This window comes from Barbus barbus, assembly GCF_936440315.1.
Source record: "Barbus barbus genome assembly, chromosome: 8".
In the NCBI taxonomy this organism is placed as follows: domain Eukaryota; kingdom Metazoa; phylum Chordata; class Actinopteri; order Cypriniformes; family Cyprinidae; genus Barbus; species Barbus barbus.
The window spans coordinates 18,085,778-18,105,000 of NC_136736.1; the positions used below are offsets into that span (position 1 = coordinate 18,085,778).

A 19,223-nucleotide genomic window follows, 5' to 3' on the forward strand; every position below is an offset into this window, starting at 1 on the left:
AACGAACACCGCGCTCGTCAGGGATCCGTGCACACGAGAGAGCTGCTTCAGATTCTGCATATGTGAACCTCGTGCTAAACCCCGGAAATCAATTTTTCCACTGTGGCTCATTCCGCACTCTCATTGGCTATTCTCAACTTGAAGATGGCTCCCTGTTGGTCACATTAATAACCAACAAAACCATACATCCATGTAAAATGAGTATTTTCTTTTATAAATTTTCTTCTTTTGAATACTTCAATCAATTTTGTTATATTAAGTTAATAACATTGTCCCTTTTTTTTCTATGTTACTCCCTGGTAACCTTGGTTACACTTCCCCCTTCCGAATCAAAGCACGTCCCTGTGCTTGGGAGTGGCTAATTCACACAGGATTAATATAATCAGATTCCTCCACTGACTCAGAAAGTGCAGAGCTCAAGCCTTGCAATAAAGATTGAATAACTGAAATCAACGGATTTCCCAGCCGTGCATACTGTAGCTTGTCTGGTGGTCTACTTTGCCTTGTTGAACGTCTTTGCCCCATATTTCCTGTATCATCAGCCACCATTGGAATGTCTGAAAGAAGTCTGACAGGGGATGACTGAGAATGGGAAATGGTGTTCCCTACAGGTGCATCAGATTCAATTTCATTCAGCACTTCAAATTAATATTCTATTCCTTTCAGGTTCAACCCCAGAGACATCCGGTTCTGCATGATACACTGCAGGTGAGTTTCTCTCTAGCTCATTACTGATTAAGGTTTTTTCAGCAGGGGAGGCATCCCTTAACTGATCCAGGACAACAGAGGGTGGACTCTCGGACGAGATTTCAGGTAAGTTCCTTGTAACCAATGAACTCTCTGAATGGTGAGTTGGTCTTCCTTCAAAAATAACTTGTGTAGTGAACTCCACTGACTCTCCAGGTACATCAAAATGAACGGATTCACTCTCCGATTCAGAATGACTATGCGCTCTCTCTGCTTCAGCAGCACCTTCAATTCTGGACTGAGCTCTGGTTCTAGGCCTACGATGTTCTTTCTGCTGGACTGCTTCTTTATATTCTGTGTTGGGTAGGAACCCACAGGGCAGAAGCAAATCACGATGCAAAGTACGCACCGGACCTTCCTTTCCTTCTGGGCAAACCGTGTACACTGGAATGCCACTGCTCTTCCTTAACACCACATAAACGTCAGGTTCCCATCTGTCTGCTATTTTGTGTTTTCCTCTTAATCGGACATTTCTTACTAAGACTCGATCATCTACATCCAAAACGGAGGCAACTACATTCCTATCAAACCTCCTCTTATTTCTTCTCGCCACTTTCATGGCGTTGCGAGCGGCTAGCTGGTAACTCTCCTCTAGCCGATCCTTGAGAGATTTTACATACTGCGAGTGAGACTGAGAGGAGTTACTGACTGGAAGGCCAAAAGCAAGGTCCACGGGTAACCGAGGCTGTCGTCCAAACATCATTTCGTAAGGTGAGTATCCCGTAACATCATTCTTTGTGCAATTGTAGGCATGCACCAGCGGTTTAACAAATTCTTTCCAGTGGACTTTCTTGTTGTTCTCCAGGGTTCCCAACATTTGTAACAAGGTCCTGTTGAACCGTTCCACTGGGTTCCCTCTGGGATGATAGGGGGTCGTTCTCACCTTACGGATACCCGCGACTTTGCACAGTTCTTGAATGGTTCGTGATTCGAAATCTGGCCCCTGATCACTATGCAATTTTTCGGGGAAACCATAATGTAGTAAGAAATGATCCCAGAGACATCTGGCCACAGTTCGAGCCTTCTGATCTTTGGTAGGTACTGCAATAGCGTATCTTGTAAAATGGTCTGTAATGACCAATATATCCTTTGTGTTGCTATTGTCTGGCTCTACCGTCAAAAAGTCCATACAGAGCAGCTCCAAAGGCCTACTGGTCTGTATATTCACCAAGGGAGCTGCTCTCTGTGGGGGAGCTTTCCTCCGAATACAACGCTCACAGGTTTTGATTTTTCTCTCCACAGCATCAGCCATTTTAGGCCAATAAAACCTGGAACGGAGGAGGTCAAGAGTTCGCTCCATCCCTAGGTGACCCATGTCGTCATGTAAACTGGTGAGTACCATCTCTCGAAGATCCTTTGGTAACACTAGCTGGCTTGAAAGTCTACCTGGAGTCATTCTTCTCCGATATAACACTCCATTCTTTACCTCCAGTTTATTCCACTCTCTCATCCACATAACCATTGTAGGTGATTGGGTCTTCCTACCAAGAGGTTTTTCACCAGACTCTAGGTACTCCAGGACTCAACTCAGGATCTGCTCGCTGCCGATCTACTAAATCTTCCTCAGAGAGGTGAGGGATCCCAGGTAAGCCATGGTCATCTTCTTCTTGGAATTTCTGAGGTAATGCTCCTGCATCCATTGTCAGGGACTCTGCTAATGTCATTGAAGCAAGGTGATGTCCATCCTGTGACTGACTAACCTGATGTTTGTCACACACAGCCTTCACTGCTTCTGGCAGAATCACAAGCGAATCTTTGTCAATTTCAACTAGGTGATTTAGAGTGAATTGTTTAATTCTCTCTTGTTCCTTTCGAGACTCCATATCATTTATCAGCTGTCCGTTTGGGCGCCTGGACAATCCATCAGCATCCTGGTTTTGGGATCCTGCTCTGTATTGGATCTTGAAATTGTATGCTGACAATCCAGACAGCCATCTGTAACTTGTTGAGTCCAATTTAGCAGAAGTGAGGATATAAGTTAAAGGATTACTGTCAGTTACAACAGTAAATTCAGTCCCATACAAATAGTCACTGAACTTCGTGGTAATTGCCCACTTGAGGGCCAAAAACTCAAGCTTATGAGCAGGGTAGCGGGCTTCGCTCTTAGTCAATCCCCGACTAGCATAAGCAAGAACCCTCAACTGCCCGTCCTGTTCTTGATACAAGGCAGCGCCTAAACCGGTGGTGCTGGCGTCAGTGTGTAATATGTAGGGCAATCTAGGGTCAGCATATCCCAAAATCGGAGCAGTTGTTAATTTCTCCACAATTGTTGCAAATGCCTGCTGACAAGAATCATCCCATCGGTCTCCCAGCTTTTCTTTTGGATCAAAGTAATGACGGTTTACATCCTTACACTTCCTTCTTTTCTGAGTTGGGGGATATCCTACCGTGAGGTTGTTCAGAGGCTTAACTATTTTAGAGAAATCCTGAACAAACCTCCTATAATACCCAGCAAATCCCAAGAATGACTTCAACTCTTTGAGAGTCTGAGGCCTTGGCCAGGTTTTAATGGCCTCAATTTTGTCTGGGTCCGTTTCCACACCATGTTCAGAAACAATATGTCCCAAATATCGCACTGATGTCTGAAAAAATTTACATTTTTCAGGCGAAAGTTTCAAGCCATAATCCCTCAGACGGGTAAGGACCTGCACTAGTCGCTGTTCGTGTTCCTCGAGAGTGTCTGAGTAAACTATAAGGTCGTCTATGAAAACTAGAACCTTTTTTCGGTTCAGGTCACCCATACAGCGCTCCATGAGCCGCTGAAAGGTACTGGGAGCATTCGTGATCCCTTGCGGCATTCTATTAAACTCCCAGAATCCTTGAGGGCACACGAAGGCTGTCTTGTGTTTATCTGCTTCCTCCATCTCGATTTGGTAGTACCCCGACTTCAAATCTAAAACAGAGAACCATTTTGAGCCGGTTAAAGCGGAGAACACCTCCTCCAAATTGGGAAGCGCATAGGCGTCCTTTATAGTTTGGGAATTGAGTTTCCTGAAGTCGATGCACAGGCGTACTGAATTATCCTTCTTCCTCACCACCACTATAGGGGAGGCAAAGGGAGACTCAGATTCACGAATAATTCCAGCAGCCAACAGATCTTGTAAGTGTTTCCGAACAGCATCAACGTCCTGTGGGTGAATTGGCCTGGGCCGATGTTTAAAGGGAACTTCATCACTAAGTTTGATGCGATGCTTCACTTTGTCTGTATGCCCATAGTCCATGTCATGTGAAGCAAACACCTCAGGCATCGTGTTCAACAAGGTTGATATTCTGCTCCTCCACTCTGCTGATAAAGGGGAATCACCAAAATCAAACTTCATCGGTGAACTGTCAGAGTTCATGAGAGTCTGAGAGGCATTGTCTCTTTGCTCTGTCTCAATCGCACATCGAACAACATGCATTTCTGCGATCACCGCTTTTGGTGGGACAGCTATGTCATTCTGGGTGTCATTCCTTACCAATACAGGTAGATTAAAGGAGCGTTTGGCAGGCAAAGAGTACAACCCGCTGGCTAATAATAATCCGCCTGGCATAGACGACATTGCTGGCTGTTCTAAAGTAGTCAAGTTGTCTGTAGGGCAACAACTTAGATGAACCACTCCATCCAGAACGGCTACACTACCCACTGACACAACTTTAGGAGTAGCTCCTTCCAACCTTACACATCCCAGAACTTCAGTGTTCATCTGCTTATGTCTAACATCCAAGATTTTGAGTACAGCTCGATATCAATAAAGGCTGGATTGACGTTCCCTTGGTTTTCTTGAGCATGGTTAGCATAAGGAGCATCGAGGGAGTTGGTTCCCACAAGGACTTGGGGCACGTGCATCACATCAGGAACCACTAAGGCTAATGTGGTAACTTCTGCTTTTACTCCCAAGAATTCCTTAGGAAATGTCAGAGTGAGTTCTACATAGCCCAAGTAAGGAACTGACTGCCCATTTGCTCCCTCTACTTCCAGTAAAGATTCCAATGACTTCATAGGGTGATTTGACAGATAATCTTGATAAAAGGAGAATGGAATAGTGGTTACTTGGGAACCTTTATCTAGCAAACAATTAACTGGATTTCCTTCAACAAATAGCTGTGCAGTACATTTCATTCCAACCAATCCTCTTGGCAAGTTGTTTTTTTTGCAACACTGCATCACAATATTTGTTGAATGCTCTTTCAGGTTCGTTAGGGCATGTGGGTCTTGCTTCAGTTTCTGTACGCCCTGCTACAGAGACTGTTTGTAGTTTAACCGTGGGAATGCAACTCCGTTTTTCAGGTCCCACTGTGCCTGTTTCTCCCTCAGCTGATGTCTTTTGCTTTCCACTTTGGAAGGATTTGGTTCATTTTCACAATTCACAGCAATATGCCCCTCCTCTCCGCAACGGAAACAGTAGCCTGGACGAGGTCGAGCCGAAGTCAATCCATCACTGCTAACTGATTTACTTTCTTCCTGTCTAGTTTGCTTGGGTTGTGACGTGGCTGGAGGACTCCTGAACTCAGATGTTCTTCCTGGTTGATGTTTCCTTGATTCCGAGACAGTTAATTGAGCTTTTAATTCTGCAACCTCTCTTGTTAGTTCAGCAATTTCCTCAGCCTCTGAGCTTCTATTCGGGACCTTTCGAGAGACTGCAGCTTCCATAGATTGAACCTGGGCTCGCAGTTCAGTCAGCTCTTTTTTCAGTAAAGTCATATCCGTCGCCTTGGAACAAGTGGGCTGGCACTTCTGGGGAGTCAACGGTTGCATTGAAGCAAGTTGGGCATGAATTTCTGATATTTGCTTCCTCATGGAATCGGTTTCAGTGGCTGCTCTGCTGATTGAATCATGTGAGTGAGCAGACAATTGATGGACGGCAGCTCGTGACTTGGAGGGGGTTAGACCTTGTTTAGTCATCCCAAAATGACTCCTCATCCGATCCTCCTTTGAAGCTTGCCTGTCTTCCTCTGTTCTGACAGACACGACCAGTTCTGCAAATGATGGTGGGTTAATCCTCCTCCTTTCCAGCTGAAGATTGGCAATTAAGCCGTTATCCCAGCACCCACGGCAGAACTGGTTTAACAAACAGCGATCACGCTCGCTATCTGCAATACCACCTCTCCTCACAGCTGCGCACAACATCACTTGTAAACGATGAAGGTAGCTGGAAGGCTTTTCCCCGATTCTGCAACGTCGTCATGAACTTTGCCAGCAACTCTTCCCCATCCTCCACTGATCCATAAACCGATTCCAGCAATTCTAGATACACAGAAGGTGATGACTGTGGACTAACATGTTTGATCACATCAGCAGCAGGTGGAAGCAAGCTGTCTAGGATTCGTCTTGTACGAGACAAGTCTGAAACAGATGGATCATCGAGTAGGAATTCCACACTTGCTCGCCATGTTTCAAAGTCTGGTTCATTTGATGGACGTGGAATTTTCCCTGAGAAAGATCTGAGACGTAAGGAAGTATGCTGGGCTGTCACATCACTTGTCCTTACAACATGCTCAACCACAACTCTCTGCACACTGGGAGGATCTATCGTATCCATGTTCAGAGCTGGATATGGCATCCCTGTGGCTGAAGGATGGTTAATTCCAGCACTAGTAGGCACAGCATTCATCTCATTTTCCTTGGACAGGTTTTGGGTTTTCTTGCTTTCAACACCCAGCAATGGAGAAACGTCTGGTGAGAAAATTGTATCTCTACCTTCTCCCATTCTAGGTGATGTGGCGGGAGATCCACTGTCATTTAATGAACTAGCATTGCTGAGTCCCCGAGTTTGGGAGTCTGCTGCAAGACATCCTTGTCTCTCATCCAACCTAGGTAGCTGTTCAGTGGTAGGGCCAATTGACCTTATCTTCGCTAACTCCTCTTGAAGCACTTCTTGAAAAGATTTTCCAGCAGCGTTAGCAATGGCTTTCAATTCTGACAAATAGCCCTCAGTAACATTGTCTTTAGCTACAGGTGGGTACACACTGCGTAGGGCACGCACAGTGAATATAACATCGGCATCTGAAGTGCTAACAATTCTTAAAGGCAACAGAGACTTCAGGTTCTTCATTGCAGAGCTATGCGCAAACTCTATTATAGCCTGCCGATGAAATTCGGATGCTGGATCATCAATAAGCAGAGTACGACTAATACTGCCATACCGCATGAGCCATGCTTCTAGGTTTTGGTCAGATTCACTCAATGTTATGCCACCAACTATGACAGCATTGGAAACATTCACGTTTTCTCTTTCAACTACATCCATAATATTAACACTTAGCTTCTTTCCCAATAAGAGTTCTCTCTGATTTGTCGCACTGAGAAGTCACTGTTGTTGTCAGGCAATCAATCTCCTGGCTGGCTCTCGCCAACTCTTTGTAGCGCTTGCTTGTATGGCAAATAATTTGCAGGTGTTATAATGCCAATCTATGGACCAGTGTCTCAGAAGAATAGATTCGCTGCTGAGAAAGATGCCACAACAACAGTGAACAGACTAGACTCTTAAGATTTGATTTGACTTAAGATTTGTATTTTGAAAAACACACAGTTTGTAAGTTGAATAGAAATAAAATAAACAAAAACAACAATATTTTCACAAATTGAATTGTGGTTGCTCAACTTTCTGTTGTCACTATTTGTTCTTTTCAATCAATCAGTGTTCAATTATAAAACAAACAAAAACACATAAAACACCAGTTGTAAATCAAAATAGAAACCCAAACATTCTCAATGACATATAATAGATACCCTTCGATTTCAACAATGAATTGTTCAATGTTTTAAGGAAAACTGTCTTATGAATAGTCCACAGAGATATTTAAATGTCTATATCGGTCGACAAGGAAAAGTGTTTCCATCCAAGAAAAGAAGAAGAAAAAAGTCATTTGATTTCCTACTAGTCGCAGAATTCCGAAAACCTGTCTTTTCCCACTGAAAGAAGGAAAAGATCCAAGAACAGACTCAAGGTGGCTCGCCAGTCCAAACCCTCCTCAGAACCACTGGAAGGCCGGGACAATCCAGAACATCACATCAGACAGATGGCACCAACATGGAAAAGGACAGATTCACACACAAAAAAATCTGACCAAGGAGATCGCTAAAATTCCAGAAAAGCATAGATGTATCTCGTCTCCTTTAAATCCTTTTCTTCCGCATAAATTCATCGACAGAATTTATCTAAGAGGTGGTTTCTTTCTTTTTTTTCTCTGGAGCGTTAACGAACACCGCGCTCGTCAGGGATCCGTGCACGCGAGAGAGCTGCTTCAGATTCTGCATATGTGAACCTCGTGCTAAACCCCGGAAATCAATTTTTCCACTGTGGCTCATTCCGCACTCTCATTGGCTATTCTCAACTTGAAGATGGCTCCCTGTTGGTCACATTAATAACCAACAAAACCATACATCCATGTAAAATGAGTATTTTCTTTTATAAATTTTCTTCTTTTGAATACTTCAATCAATTTTGTTATATTAAGTTAATAACATTGTCCCTTTTTTTTCTATGTTACTCCCTGGTAACCTTGGTTACATGTAGCAGTATCCCCCAGACCATTACCTTACCACCAGTCTGAACCATTGATACAAGCCAGGATGGATATATGCTTTAATACGATTTTCTCTTTTTTGGACCATTTTTTGTAAACCTAGAGTTGGTTGCATGTGAAAATCCTAGTAGAACAGCAGTTCATGAAATACTCAGACTGGCACCAACAACCATGCCAGGTTCAAATTCACTTAAATCACCATTGTTCCCCGTTCTGATTTGAACTTCAGCAGATCATCTTGACCATGTCTACATGCCTAAATGCAATGAGTTTCTGTCATGTGATTGGCTGATTAGATATTTCAGTTATGTATCAGTTGATCAAATGTACCTAATAAAGTGAGCATTAAGTAAGGGATAATCTACAGGCAGCCGGTAGTTATCGCAAAATAAGCCCCGACAGTGTGATCAGGACCCGACGCGAAGCCTGTACAGCCTGGCTGCCTGTACATCATCCCGCTTATTACACGGCTACTTGCCACATAAGGAAAAAAAACTGGACATGAATATGAATTTGAAACATTTTATTGGCATATTTGTTTTAAATTAACATTTTTATCCTTCCGCGAAACGATATAGTACCACGTGACTAACATTCTGTTTGTCACAAGATGGCGCCAAACGGTAATCTTTGTTGGCGCGGAGGGATTTTAAACATACAAGTAGTACCGGCTATGCGTTATTACTTTGGAGCGGTTATTATTTGAAAAGAACGAACCTGCAAATGTCTCAACTGACCAATCAGAATCAAGCATTCCAGAGAGCCGTGTAATAAGTGTATATAAATAATATGCTGACTAAGATTTTATCCTGCTCTTTTTCACTGCTGCAAGCATCTCATTTGCATGTAAAACATTCCAACACAGAGCTTCCGCACCTCAACAACACTGTAAAGAGTACATACTTCATCTTTCATATGTCCCTGATCAGAAACCTCCATGACACCACAATCATCCTTCTCCGCCTCCTCGTTCTCCTCCTCCTCACTGCCAGCCACCTGCATAATATCAAACACATAGGGCCTCAGCATGCAGGAGATTAACGTGCCAGTTTGTGTCATTAAAGGGGTCATGAACTGCCTTTTTTTATTTTGTACTGTTCTCTGAATAGGTGTAGTGGATTGTAGACTCGGAAGTAAATGGTCACTGGTATGATTGGCTAACAGTTGTGTATGTTTGACAGCCTACATCCTTCCTAGATGGACGGTGCTGTGTTTTAGGTGAAAAAGGCATAAATACTCAGTGCAAACAATCTGTAATAAACAAAGCAATAATGATCACATAACAAAAACAGTTACACTTGTGTGGTGCAACATAAGAGTCAATATAGTCATCACAGCATAGTCTTTTAGTTTCAGTCTTTCTGAAAATCCTGTGTCGAATTGTGCTTTGTTTATAAATTAACCTGCGGTCAAATGCAGTGAACAAAGGACCAAGATTTTATTGATGCAGTCTAGCACTTTTCTTTAAAAATAAAGTTAATCAAATAAAGTTTATCGTTTGGTTTCGGTATAGACCTGCGTTTGCCACTCTTGTCATTTACTTACTACGTGCCGGAGTTTGCATGATCTCCCTGTGTCAGTGTGGGTTTACGCCGGGTGCTCCGGTTTCCTCCCACAGCCCAAAGACATGCAGGTTAGGTGAACTGAAGATTCTAAATTGTCCCCCCTGACTTGTGTGTGTATAACAGACTTGTGTATAGATTGACTTGTGTATGGATTAACTAGTTCTCATCATAAATATAGCCATAGATGCTGTAATGGCGTTAAGAAGAAAATAAACAAACAAACAAACCTACGAAGTGCCTGAACCAGTGGGCAGTGCTAAACAGGCAGTGGTGTTGAAATAGCTGTTGATCTTCTTCTGTGGAGGCGGGGTTTAGCCACACATCATAAAGTGGCACATACCACAACCTGTCGTTTTGGCAGACTGGCTTCAGTATAAGCTGTTTTTAGACTAACGAGAAAGTTTAGAGTTCTGAAATTTACAGAATATTTTTATAGCACAATGACCTCTTATATCAAAATATTTAGATTTTTCAGTTCATGACCCTTTTAAAGACAGCCCAGTCCACATGTGATGGACTTAAAGGATAAAATTTTTAAAGATACTGAAAAAGACATACTTGAGCAGACTTTCTCCTCTTCACATCATCCCCCTCTTGACTGCTGCTTAAATCCTTAACAGAACCTGCTCCAGCATTCATTATCTACACAAGGGTTTTGGGAATAAACTGTTAACCATTTTTTAATTACAACAACAATTTGTACACAAATTGTAAACACAGTAACAAACCTCCCACAAATTTGCACAGTGCAATCCACAAATTCATTACACACAAGGCATTACACAAATGCACACCATCAGAATACACATACATAAACATTACTGTCTTGGTTCACAATTTAATCTATAGCCTAAATACTGCATCTGTACTCATAACTTTAATTTCACACTAATTTTAAACAACAAATTGTAGGTCTCCTACAATAGGTTTACACGCATCCAAGGTAAAAAAAAAACAAAACTTCCTTTTTCTCACCTCTTTTCTCAGTGTCTGAATTGTTCATTCAATGGCTCATTCGCTTTAAACCCCTCCTTTTCAAGTGCCTATTCTGCTCTGATTAGGCACTGGAAATGAAATGCCCATTACCATATCTAAATTTCACATTGAACAAAATTCAGAAGCTTGGCGGAGGGATCCATTGCAGTGCAGTCATTCGTGTATTAGGGAGAAGAGGAGCGAGAATGCAACCCTGGGGAGCACCAGTGCTGATAGTGAGGGCCCCTGTATTGGGGCTTTTCCACTGCATGGTACAGCACGGTACGGTTCAGCACGGCTCACTTTTGGGGGTTTTCCACTGGGTACAGTACATGGTGCCTGGTACTTTTTTTAGTACCACCTCGGCCGAGGTTCCAAGAGAGCCGTACCATTACCAAAACATGACGTGTAAACTCTACTGATCACTGATTGGCCGGAGAAAATCATCACTGCCTGCGTCATTCAACTTGCTGCACGAGACACAACAGACCCGCTAGATTTAAATCAGCCCAGTCAGCGAAGGATTGAACGCAACTGTTTTGAATGAGCGCACCTTTTTTAAACAACCAAAAAATGGCTGTTTCGTTGTCTGTTGAGGAAGTACAGACGTTCCTCTCGTTGATAGCAGAGGAGCGGATGCAGCGAGAGCTTAATGGAGCGACGCGTAATTAAAAAGTTTTTCAGGAGTCACGGCAGTATATAGCGCTGCTATAACGTGAATAATCCCGCCCACTCTAAAGCAGTACTAAACTGCAGTGGAAACACAAACCAAGCGATTCTGAGCTGTGTCGTGCCGTTCTGAGCCGTGCCGAGTCATACCACGCAGTGGAAAAGTGCCATATGTGAGTTTCTCACGTCTCACTCAATACTGCCTATCTGTCAGAAAGCTGGTGATCCACTGACAGATTGGGATGGCACGGAGATCTGGGTTAGTTTGGCTGAGAGAAGATTAGGCATGATGGCACTGAAGGCTGAACTGAAACATAAATAAGATACATGTATAAGTCCTATGTCTGTTGAGATGTTGCAGGATGCAGTCATGTTGACTGCACCATTCACAGATATGTTTGAAGGGGATCCAGTAAGAGTCCAGCGATATCCTTCAGATGGGCCAACACCAGTCTTTCTTTCTTTTCTTTTTTTTAAAGATTTATTTATTTATTGTAAAATAAATAAAAACCAACCAACACCAGTCTTTCAAATTACATTATGACAGATCTGAGACCAACAAGTCTGCAGTCATTACATCCAGTGATTTTATGTTTTGGGGGGACAGGAATGATAGTGGAGCAATTGGAGTAGCAGGACATTTCACACAGATCTTCAAAAAAAAAAAAAAAAAAAAAATCACTTGAGCAGTGCCCCTGTATTGGGGCCCGGGGAGCAGTTGGGGGTGCTCAAGGGCACCTCAGTCGTGGTGGACATTCACTCCCCAGCATTGAACACACACACACAGCAGTGAACATGCACACACACAGCATTGAACACACACACACAGCAGTGAACACACACACATCGTGAACACACACCCGGAGCAGTGGGCAGCCATTTATGCTGCGGCGCCCGGGGAGCAGTTGGGGGTGCTCAAGGGCACCTCAGTCGTGGTGGACATTCACTCCCCCCACCTACAATCCCTGCTGGCCTGAGACTCGAATCCACAACCTTTGGATTACGAGTCCGACTCTCTAACCATTAGGCCACGACTTCCCCTAGCTAGCTAACAAATGCACACAATGCAGTTTATTCTTTCCAGAATGTTTACTTCTGTGATTGCTTTTCTTTTCACAAACAAGAAATTAAATTACAAATTGTACATTAATTCAATATACATATAAATATGAACACGTACAGTCTGCGTGTGCATATACATGTGATGGAAAACTTGTTCCCATTATCATATTATATTGATCACAATCTTTAGCTTTAAAGGGGTCATATGATGTTGCTAAAAAGAACATTATTTTGTGTATTTGGTGTAATGCAATGCGTTTATGTGGTTCGAGGTTCAAAAAACACATTATTTTCCACATACTGTACATTATTGTTGCTCCTCTATGCTCCGCCGATTTTTACAAAGCTCATCGTTCTAAGAAGCGAGGTGTGCTCTGATTGGCCAGCTATCCAGTGCGCTGTGATTGGCCGAATACCTCAAGCGTGTGAAGGAAATGTTACGCCCCTTACCACGTTTGTGTGATGCCGTGTCCCGGCGCGACGAGACAAACAATAAAACCCACTATAAACGAGGCATTTGTTGCATTCAGTGTGGACATAATTACTGATTATAATGACTCATATGGTCCTTTTACGTGTTGCGCCTCGCCACGTAAACATAACACCATGTCTGCATTTGTGATCGGAGAAACGCCATAAAAGCACTACTGCTCTACACTGCTCAAAACTTGCTTTGAATAGTCAGTAGCAAATTCTTTAAATATCGAAACGTACTTACAGGCTGTGAGTCAGAAGCACCAGACTGTCCTTGCGACATTGGTATTGCCCCACTTTATAGTGTTCACAGCCATTCATACTGTTCACATTGTAGGCTGGCTACTCTCTCCTAGGTTCAGGAAAAAGTCCTCCGTAAAATGCGCTGCACTCACTTGAATATTTGCATTGTACTGTTCTGGAACAGTGTTGTAAATATAACCACTGATTTCTAGTTGTATACTCATTTGGAAGGCCAAACAAAGTACTTTCGCTTTCACAACATGGTGGCGGTAACAACAATACTACAGTGAGAATAAAAGTTACACCTTCTTTCATTGCGTATACGTTTGGGCGGTGTTATGCAAATCTTCCCACACTGTGACGTAGACATGTGGGGGCGTGTTTGAATGAGCCGTTTTAGGAAGTCTTAACTTTTATAAAGAATATCTCTTTGGGTTTGAGACTTTAATCTTTGCACCTTCACAAATCGTATATATGCACAAACAGCTTGTAACACTCCAAAGACAAAGGAAAACATTAAAATCACATCATATGACCCCTTTAAAAAGTAATAATGTCTTGGCACATAATACTTACAGACTGATTAAAAATAGTCAATAACTTACAAGCATATCTTTCTTCAAGGCAAAGACTGTTTGCGAGCTAAACTTAATCGATTTCTGCACATTGACTGTTGCCGAACTAGTAATAAAACTGCCTGTAGGTGGCAGCCATACACCAGACATTGGGCAGAACAGTGGCCCTTATTTTTGGACTTTTAAAATCTTCTGCTCTCACCCACCCAGTCAACTCCCTTTCATGAGAAATGGAAGCAAACCAAATTTCACTAAGATCGGACTATATTTGGGGTGTGCAAAAATTGAAATTCTGTCTTGATGACCATAACAGCATTTAATTAATAATTATTCAAGGCCATGAGTAAATATGAATGTAAATGTAAATATAAACCAGTGTTTCCTCTAGGATTTGTTTTCAGCTGCAGGACTATTTCCATGGACCACGCCCTTCCCCACCCAAGAATCACGTGCATTCAAACTCAGAATTGAATTTAGTTTAACTTAAAAAGACAAGTAAATAATAAGTACTAAAATAAGAACAATTAAATAAATGACAAGCAATAGCACAAACAAAAACAATAACAAGATACAAAAAGAAATTAACAGTATTTTTCTTATTTTTTTCAGTTAGGTCTAACTATAATATATAAGTTCTGAATTACTACAGTAACTGAATAATCTATTCAATTGTAAAACAACACTGGATAGTCTTCACTGTATAAATAGACAGCAATGACAGACAGCAACAGGTTTATTTAGGCTGCTGTCTCTTTAAGACGTCATGCATGGATCTAATATACTGTTACACAGGGCTCTAAGCTTACTTTTATTTTAGGAGCACCTTATCATATTTGACCTATATTTGATAATCAACAATTCTGATTAAAAAATTAGCCTTCCTAATACAAGGTGATATTTGACTTAAAGTGATTTACATTTACATTTTTTCTAATTTTATTAAATGTATGTTTCAATTTCTTCTGTCAATTTCAAAAATTTATATTTGTAAGCTTTTTAAAATTTATAATTAAAACAATATAATAAGAAGTAGAATAAGAAGAATAAGTTACCAATCATATGAAATTAGTATTAATAAAAAATGTATTTGTACTTTGTAAAATTTTGAATATAGACATTAAATGATTTAAATAACTGAAATTATACTTTAAAATGAAACTAAAACTGCCAGCAGGTGGCAGCAAGTCACTGATTTTATCAATGAATCATTCAGTCAATTGATTGGTTTGAACAGCTGATTCATTCAGGAATGAAGCAAGTTGACTGTCTTTATGAATGGCTAACTGAAACAATGACTCACTAGATTAGTTCAAAAACGCACTTTCATTCATAAATGAAACACTGCTGTGTTTGCTTGGAGATACGCAGTGGCTCAGCTATGACTTTTGTTTGGAACGATTTTCGTTGATGAAACAGAGCAAAATCAGGCAATAGTGTTATAGTTAGGGCTGGGTATCGTTCAAAAATTTTCGATACCGATACCTTGAGTTCGATACCGGTTCCTGAACGATACTTTTTTCGATACCAGTTTTATGAAATCAGTTTTAATAAGATTACATTATCTCAAAAAACTTTTTTAATGTTGTTATTTATACAGACTCAAAGCCTCATCTCCTGAGCCACTGCACAAAGGAACAAAATATATCCAACACAATAAATAAATAATTTTAATAAAGTTCAAATTGTTTTCAGTTTACACATCTGTTAGGCAACGTTTACATTAGTGTGTGTTCATTTTAAAACACATCATCATTTCTAGATTGTTAAAGACTTCAAGAAATTTAAAATCTTCATCCACTTTCATAAGTGGGTGTTTTATTTTCTTTCACCATATGTTTTATTGTTATTAAATTCTGGTGTAGTATGTCTAATTATTTGAATGCATAAAAACAACTTAGTTTATTTAAATGTATTCTTAAAATAGCCTAATGAAATGTTTTATTTTTCCTCAGAAATTCTGTGTTCTGTATCTAGTTTTCACATGACGACATAAAACATTAATTTAATTTCTTTAAATTAATGAAAATCAAAGTTTATTTATTTTGGCAAACAAAGGGGGTTTACTATTAAAATTAAAAAATGGAATAACTGTTGTGTGATCATTACTAAAAAAAATAATAATAAAGTTTTAATAATTTTAATAGTAGCCTAGTAGTAGCAGTATGTACTGTCCGCTGAACAATATTAATATATTTCTGCCGCAGTGTCTTTCCAAGTGAAACCGAACTTTTATTTTGACGGGTTTCCGGGAATACCTTTACAGTTCTGTGTATATGATATGACGTTAGTTTTACTCGAATCAAACGGTAAAATGCTCATTAATTGACTCTCACAGCAGTTCTGGAGATGTTGTTCATGTGTTTATGTCCTCATTTAGTTAGGCGGCAGACGCTGAAATCACCGCGAGCGTCACGCGAACTTCAGTCTGTGTATAGTAAACAAACCGCGCGATATATAGAGCAGACTGCTCCGTGCGCTTTCAAAACGCTCTCGCGGATGTCAAACACTGATCTATCAGTGCCGCGCCGCTTCTAGTCAAACACACCTAGTGCTGCAGGATTATTGGCTCACTGACGGTGATGAGATTAACCCCTTAGGTATCTAAATTTGGTACCGAACGACGAGACGTTTTTCGATACTCGGTGGTATCGAGGCAATTCGGTCAGTGCCTAAAAAGTATCGAACTCGATACCCAGCCCTAGTTATAGTCAGACAACGTTAAGTAATAATTATTTAATATTCATTCTTGTTAACTGAATTGTAATAAATAAATTCCGCCTTTGGGCGGGCCTATAACGTTGTGGGCAACTGTCATGAGTCCGGGTCCTGCAGTTCTTCCTTTCACCACCAGAGGTCACCATCTCCCATCCTCCCGGACTCCACTCCCCTAACTGCACACACCTGCCGCATATCATTCACCTGACACTCATTATTACACCCTCAGCTGTTCCCCATTGTCACAGACTATATAGTCTCCTTTCTCTCACCACTCTGCCTGGTTGTTATATTTGTATTATTGTAGTGTTCGCTCTGGTCTGGGATAAATGCACTGTGCCGTCTGGTATCCCATTCCTTTACTGCTTTGTTTTTTGCCGTGTTGACATTTTTGTTTTGAATTAAAATGCTTTACCTGCATTTGGACCCTGACTTTGTCTTTTTCACGGCGCTCTCGAAGTGTTCCGTGACAGAATACAACCAGCAATCATGGGTCCAGCAGGGAGGTTGCTCAACATCCACCAGGGAGACCGGAGCATTGAGGAGTATGCCAGGGACTTCATTGGAGTGGCTCGTCGGTCGTCACTGAAGAAGACCTGCCTCATGGTCGTTTTCTACGGAGACCTGGCCGAGCCCTTCAAATCCCCCAAGGAGTCGCTGGAGGACTACATCAACCTGGCTCTGCAGGTGAGCGGCTCGGCGTTCAGGGTTAGCTGCGGAGCCCGTTCAGAGTTCTCCCAATGCGGCAATCCAAGGGGCGTCAGAAGCCTTGTCGGCCGCACCCAGTACCTCGCGCCTGCTTCCAGAGCGTCTTGGGCTGACACGCAGCATACAGGAACCCCCGATGATGTCGGTGTGAGCGGCGTGGTTTGCTTGCGGTCCTCCCGAGGCAGCGGCGCTCGCTTCAGGCCTTCCCGAAGTGGCGGAGTCCGCTGATGTTCCCTCCGAGGCAGCGGAGCTCACTTCAGGCCTTTTCAAAGTGGCGGAGTCCGCTGATGTTGCCTCCGAGGGAGCGGAGCTCGCTTCAGGCCTTCCCGAAGCGGCGGAGCCCGCTCACAGATCTTGGATGGCAGGTGTATTAGGATCCTCAGCTTTGGTGTTAACCTTGGTCAGGTTCAGCATTGTCTCTGCCTGGGTCCCTCTTTTTCGATGGTTCCATTTGAAGGTTCGAGGAAGGGCAGCTGTGACTCTGTTAAACAGGACAAAGGCAAGGCCGAGGGTCAGGGTATACCCAATTGCTGTGGCGAAGCAAAGTGCCGTGTCGGCAGCGGTCCAGGGTCAATCATCTGAGACCCCCCTTTCTCAATGCTCAGTTCCAATTCAGGTTCCAGGGTGAGACTGTGATCCTTGAAGAAGTCTGGAATTTCTACCTTGGATTGGTACTCTTCACTTGGAAGGTGGTATAGCGCCAGGTCCCCGAGGTGGAGGATGGCACCTTTGGGCACTTGAATCCACATACTCTGGTTGGCAGGCTGACACTGGTGGCAGTGTCATGCTGGTCATAGGTCAGTGTGGCAGCACGGATAGGTGTGTTGACGAGCCACTGATTTCCCACAATCTCGGCTTGCGTTTCTGTGACTTGTGCGCAAGGCTTGGCCTCAGCGGGGCAGAGTGTCTCTCTTTGCATGGGTTGTAACCTGCAGATTCTTTCAGTGTTGTCTCTGAGGAATTAATTTTAAATTTAAATTCAAACACTGTTTGAACTAAATTTAAATAAGTGAGAGGTTAACCCTCTGGGGTCGACAAACGCTGATACGTGTTTTGTAGCAGATTTTCCTGAGAAGGCAGAAATTAGCTTGAATTACTCTGACATTTTTGATCGTACATATAAAAGCAATACACCATTCCAATCTGTAAGGGGTCTACTTTTATTTGTATACACTCATAATAACTAAACGTTTTGCTTTTGTAGAATAAAGAAAACAAACAGGGTGCGCTATTCGTTTCTGCAAGAAGACGCGCTGAGTAAAGGCTGGATTTCCCTCAAAAGAAGAACAATATTTCATCCAGAAGAGAAGATCGATCTGATGAGTAAGTAATGTTTCTTTTTTTTGCATTAGTTAACTTGTTATTGTGACAAACTTGAACACGTTTAGTTGGGTTTTTCACACATTACAACATGATGAATGGTACGCATCTAAGAATGTTTAGACCATGTTTATTATTAATAATCTGTTCACAAATATATTTTAATGGCATGCTAAACGATAACAATTAGTTCTCAAATATAAAATATCCTTTTTTTATAGTACAAAGTACATCCTTTCATAGTACAATGCATGCGTGAGTCTATGACTGCAGAATCATATCTTCTATACTATAAAATCATACATGATGGTCAGGATGGCTATATGACTACAAAATCAGAGTTGGGTTTTTCCCAACCTATAATTCCTGACTAAAATTTTTGAAATCCAGCAAAACATTTTGAATATGATGGGCAATTCATTCTATTTAAATTTCTTATGGCGCGATGTTTTCATGCTCTTTATAAAACAATAGAAGTAAGGGGGGAACACTGTAACATGATGAATGCTACGAGTCTAAGTATGTTTAGAACATGTCTATTATTAATAGCCTACTCTGTTCAAAAATATATTTTAATAACATGCTAAACAATTTGTTTCTCAAAAATAAAATGTATTTTTTTTTTTTACAATAGTACAAAGCATGCGTGAGTCTATGGCTA

The 19,223-nt window shown here is 41.7% G+C and overlaps 1 protein-coding gene across 1 annotated transcript in view; it reads right to left on the reverse strand.

The window, feature by feature from the left end:
• LOC306873922 (PC4 and SFRS1-interacting protein-like) overlaps positions 1-19,223 on the reverse strand; it is a 112,722-nt gene that overhangs the window by 49,991 nt on the left and 43,508 nt on the right. Inside the window, exons 5-6 of the mRNA XM_079423487.1 lie at positions 10,380-10,463; positions 9,160-9,252 (exon numbers count right to left, since the gene is read on the reverse strand). Coding sequence (XP_079279613.1) covers positions 9,160-9,252; positions 10,380-10,463 — 177 coding nt within the window. The remainder of the gene's footprint in view (positions 1-9,159; positions 9,253-10,379; positions 10,464-19,223) is intronic.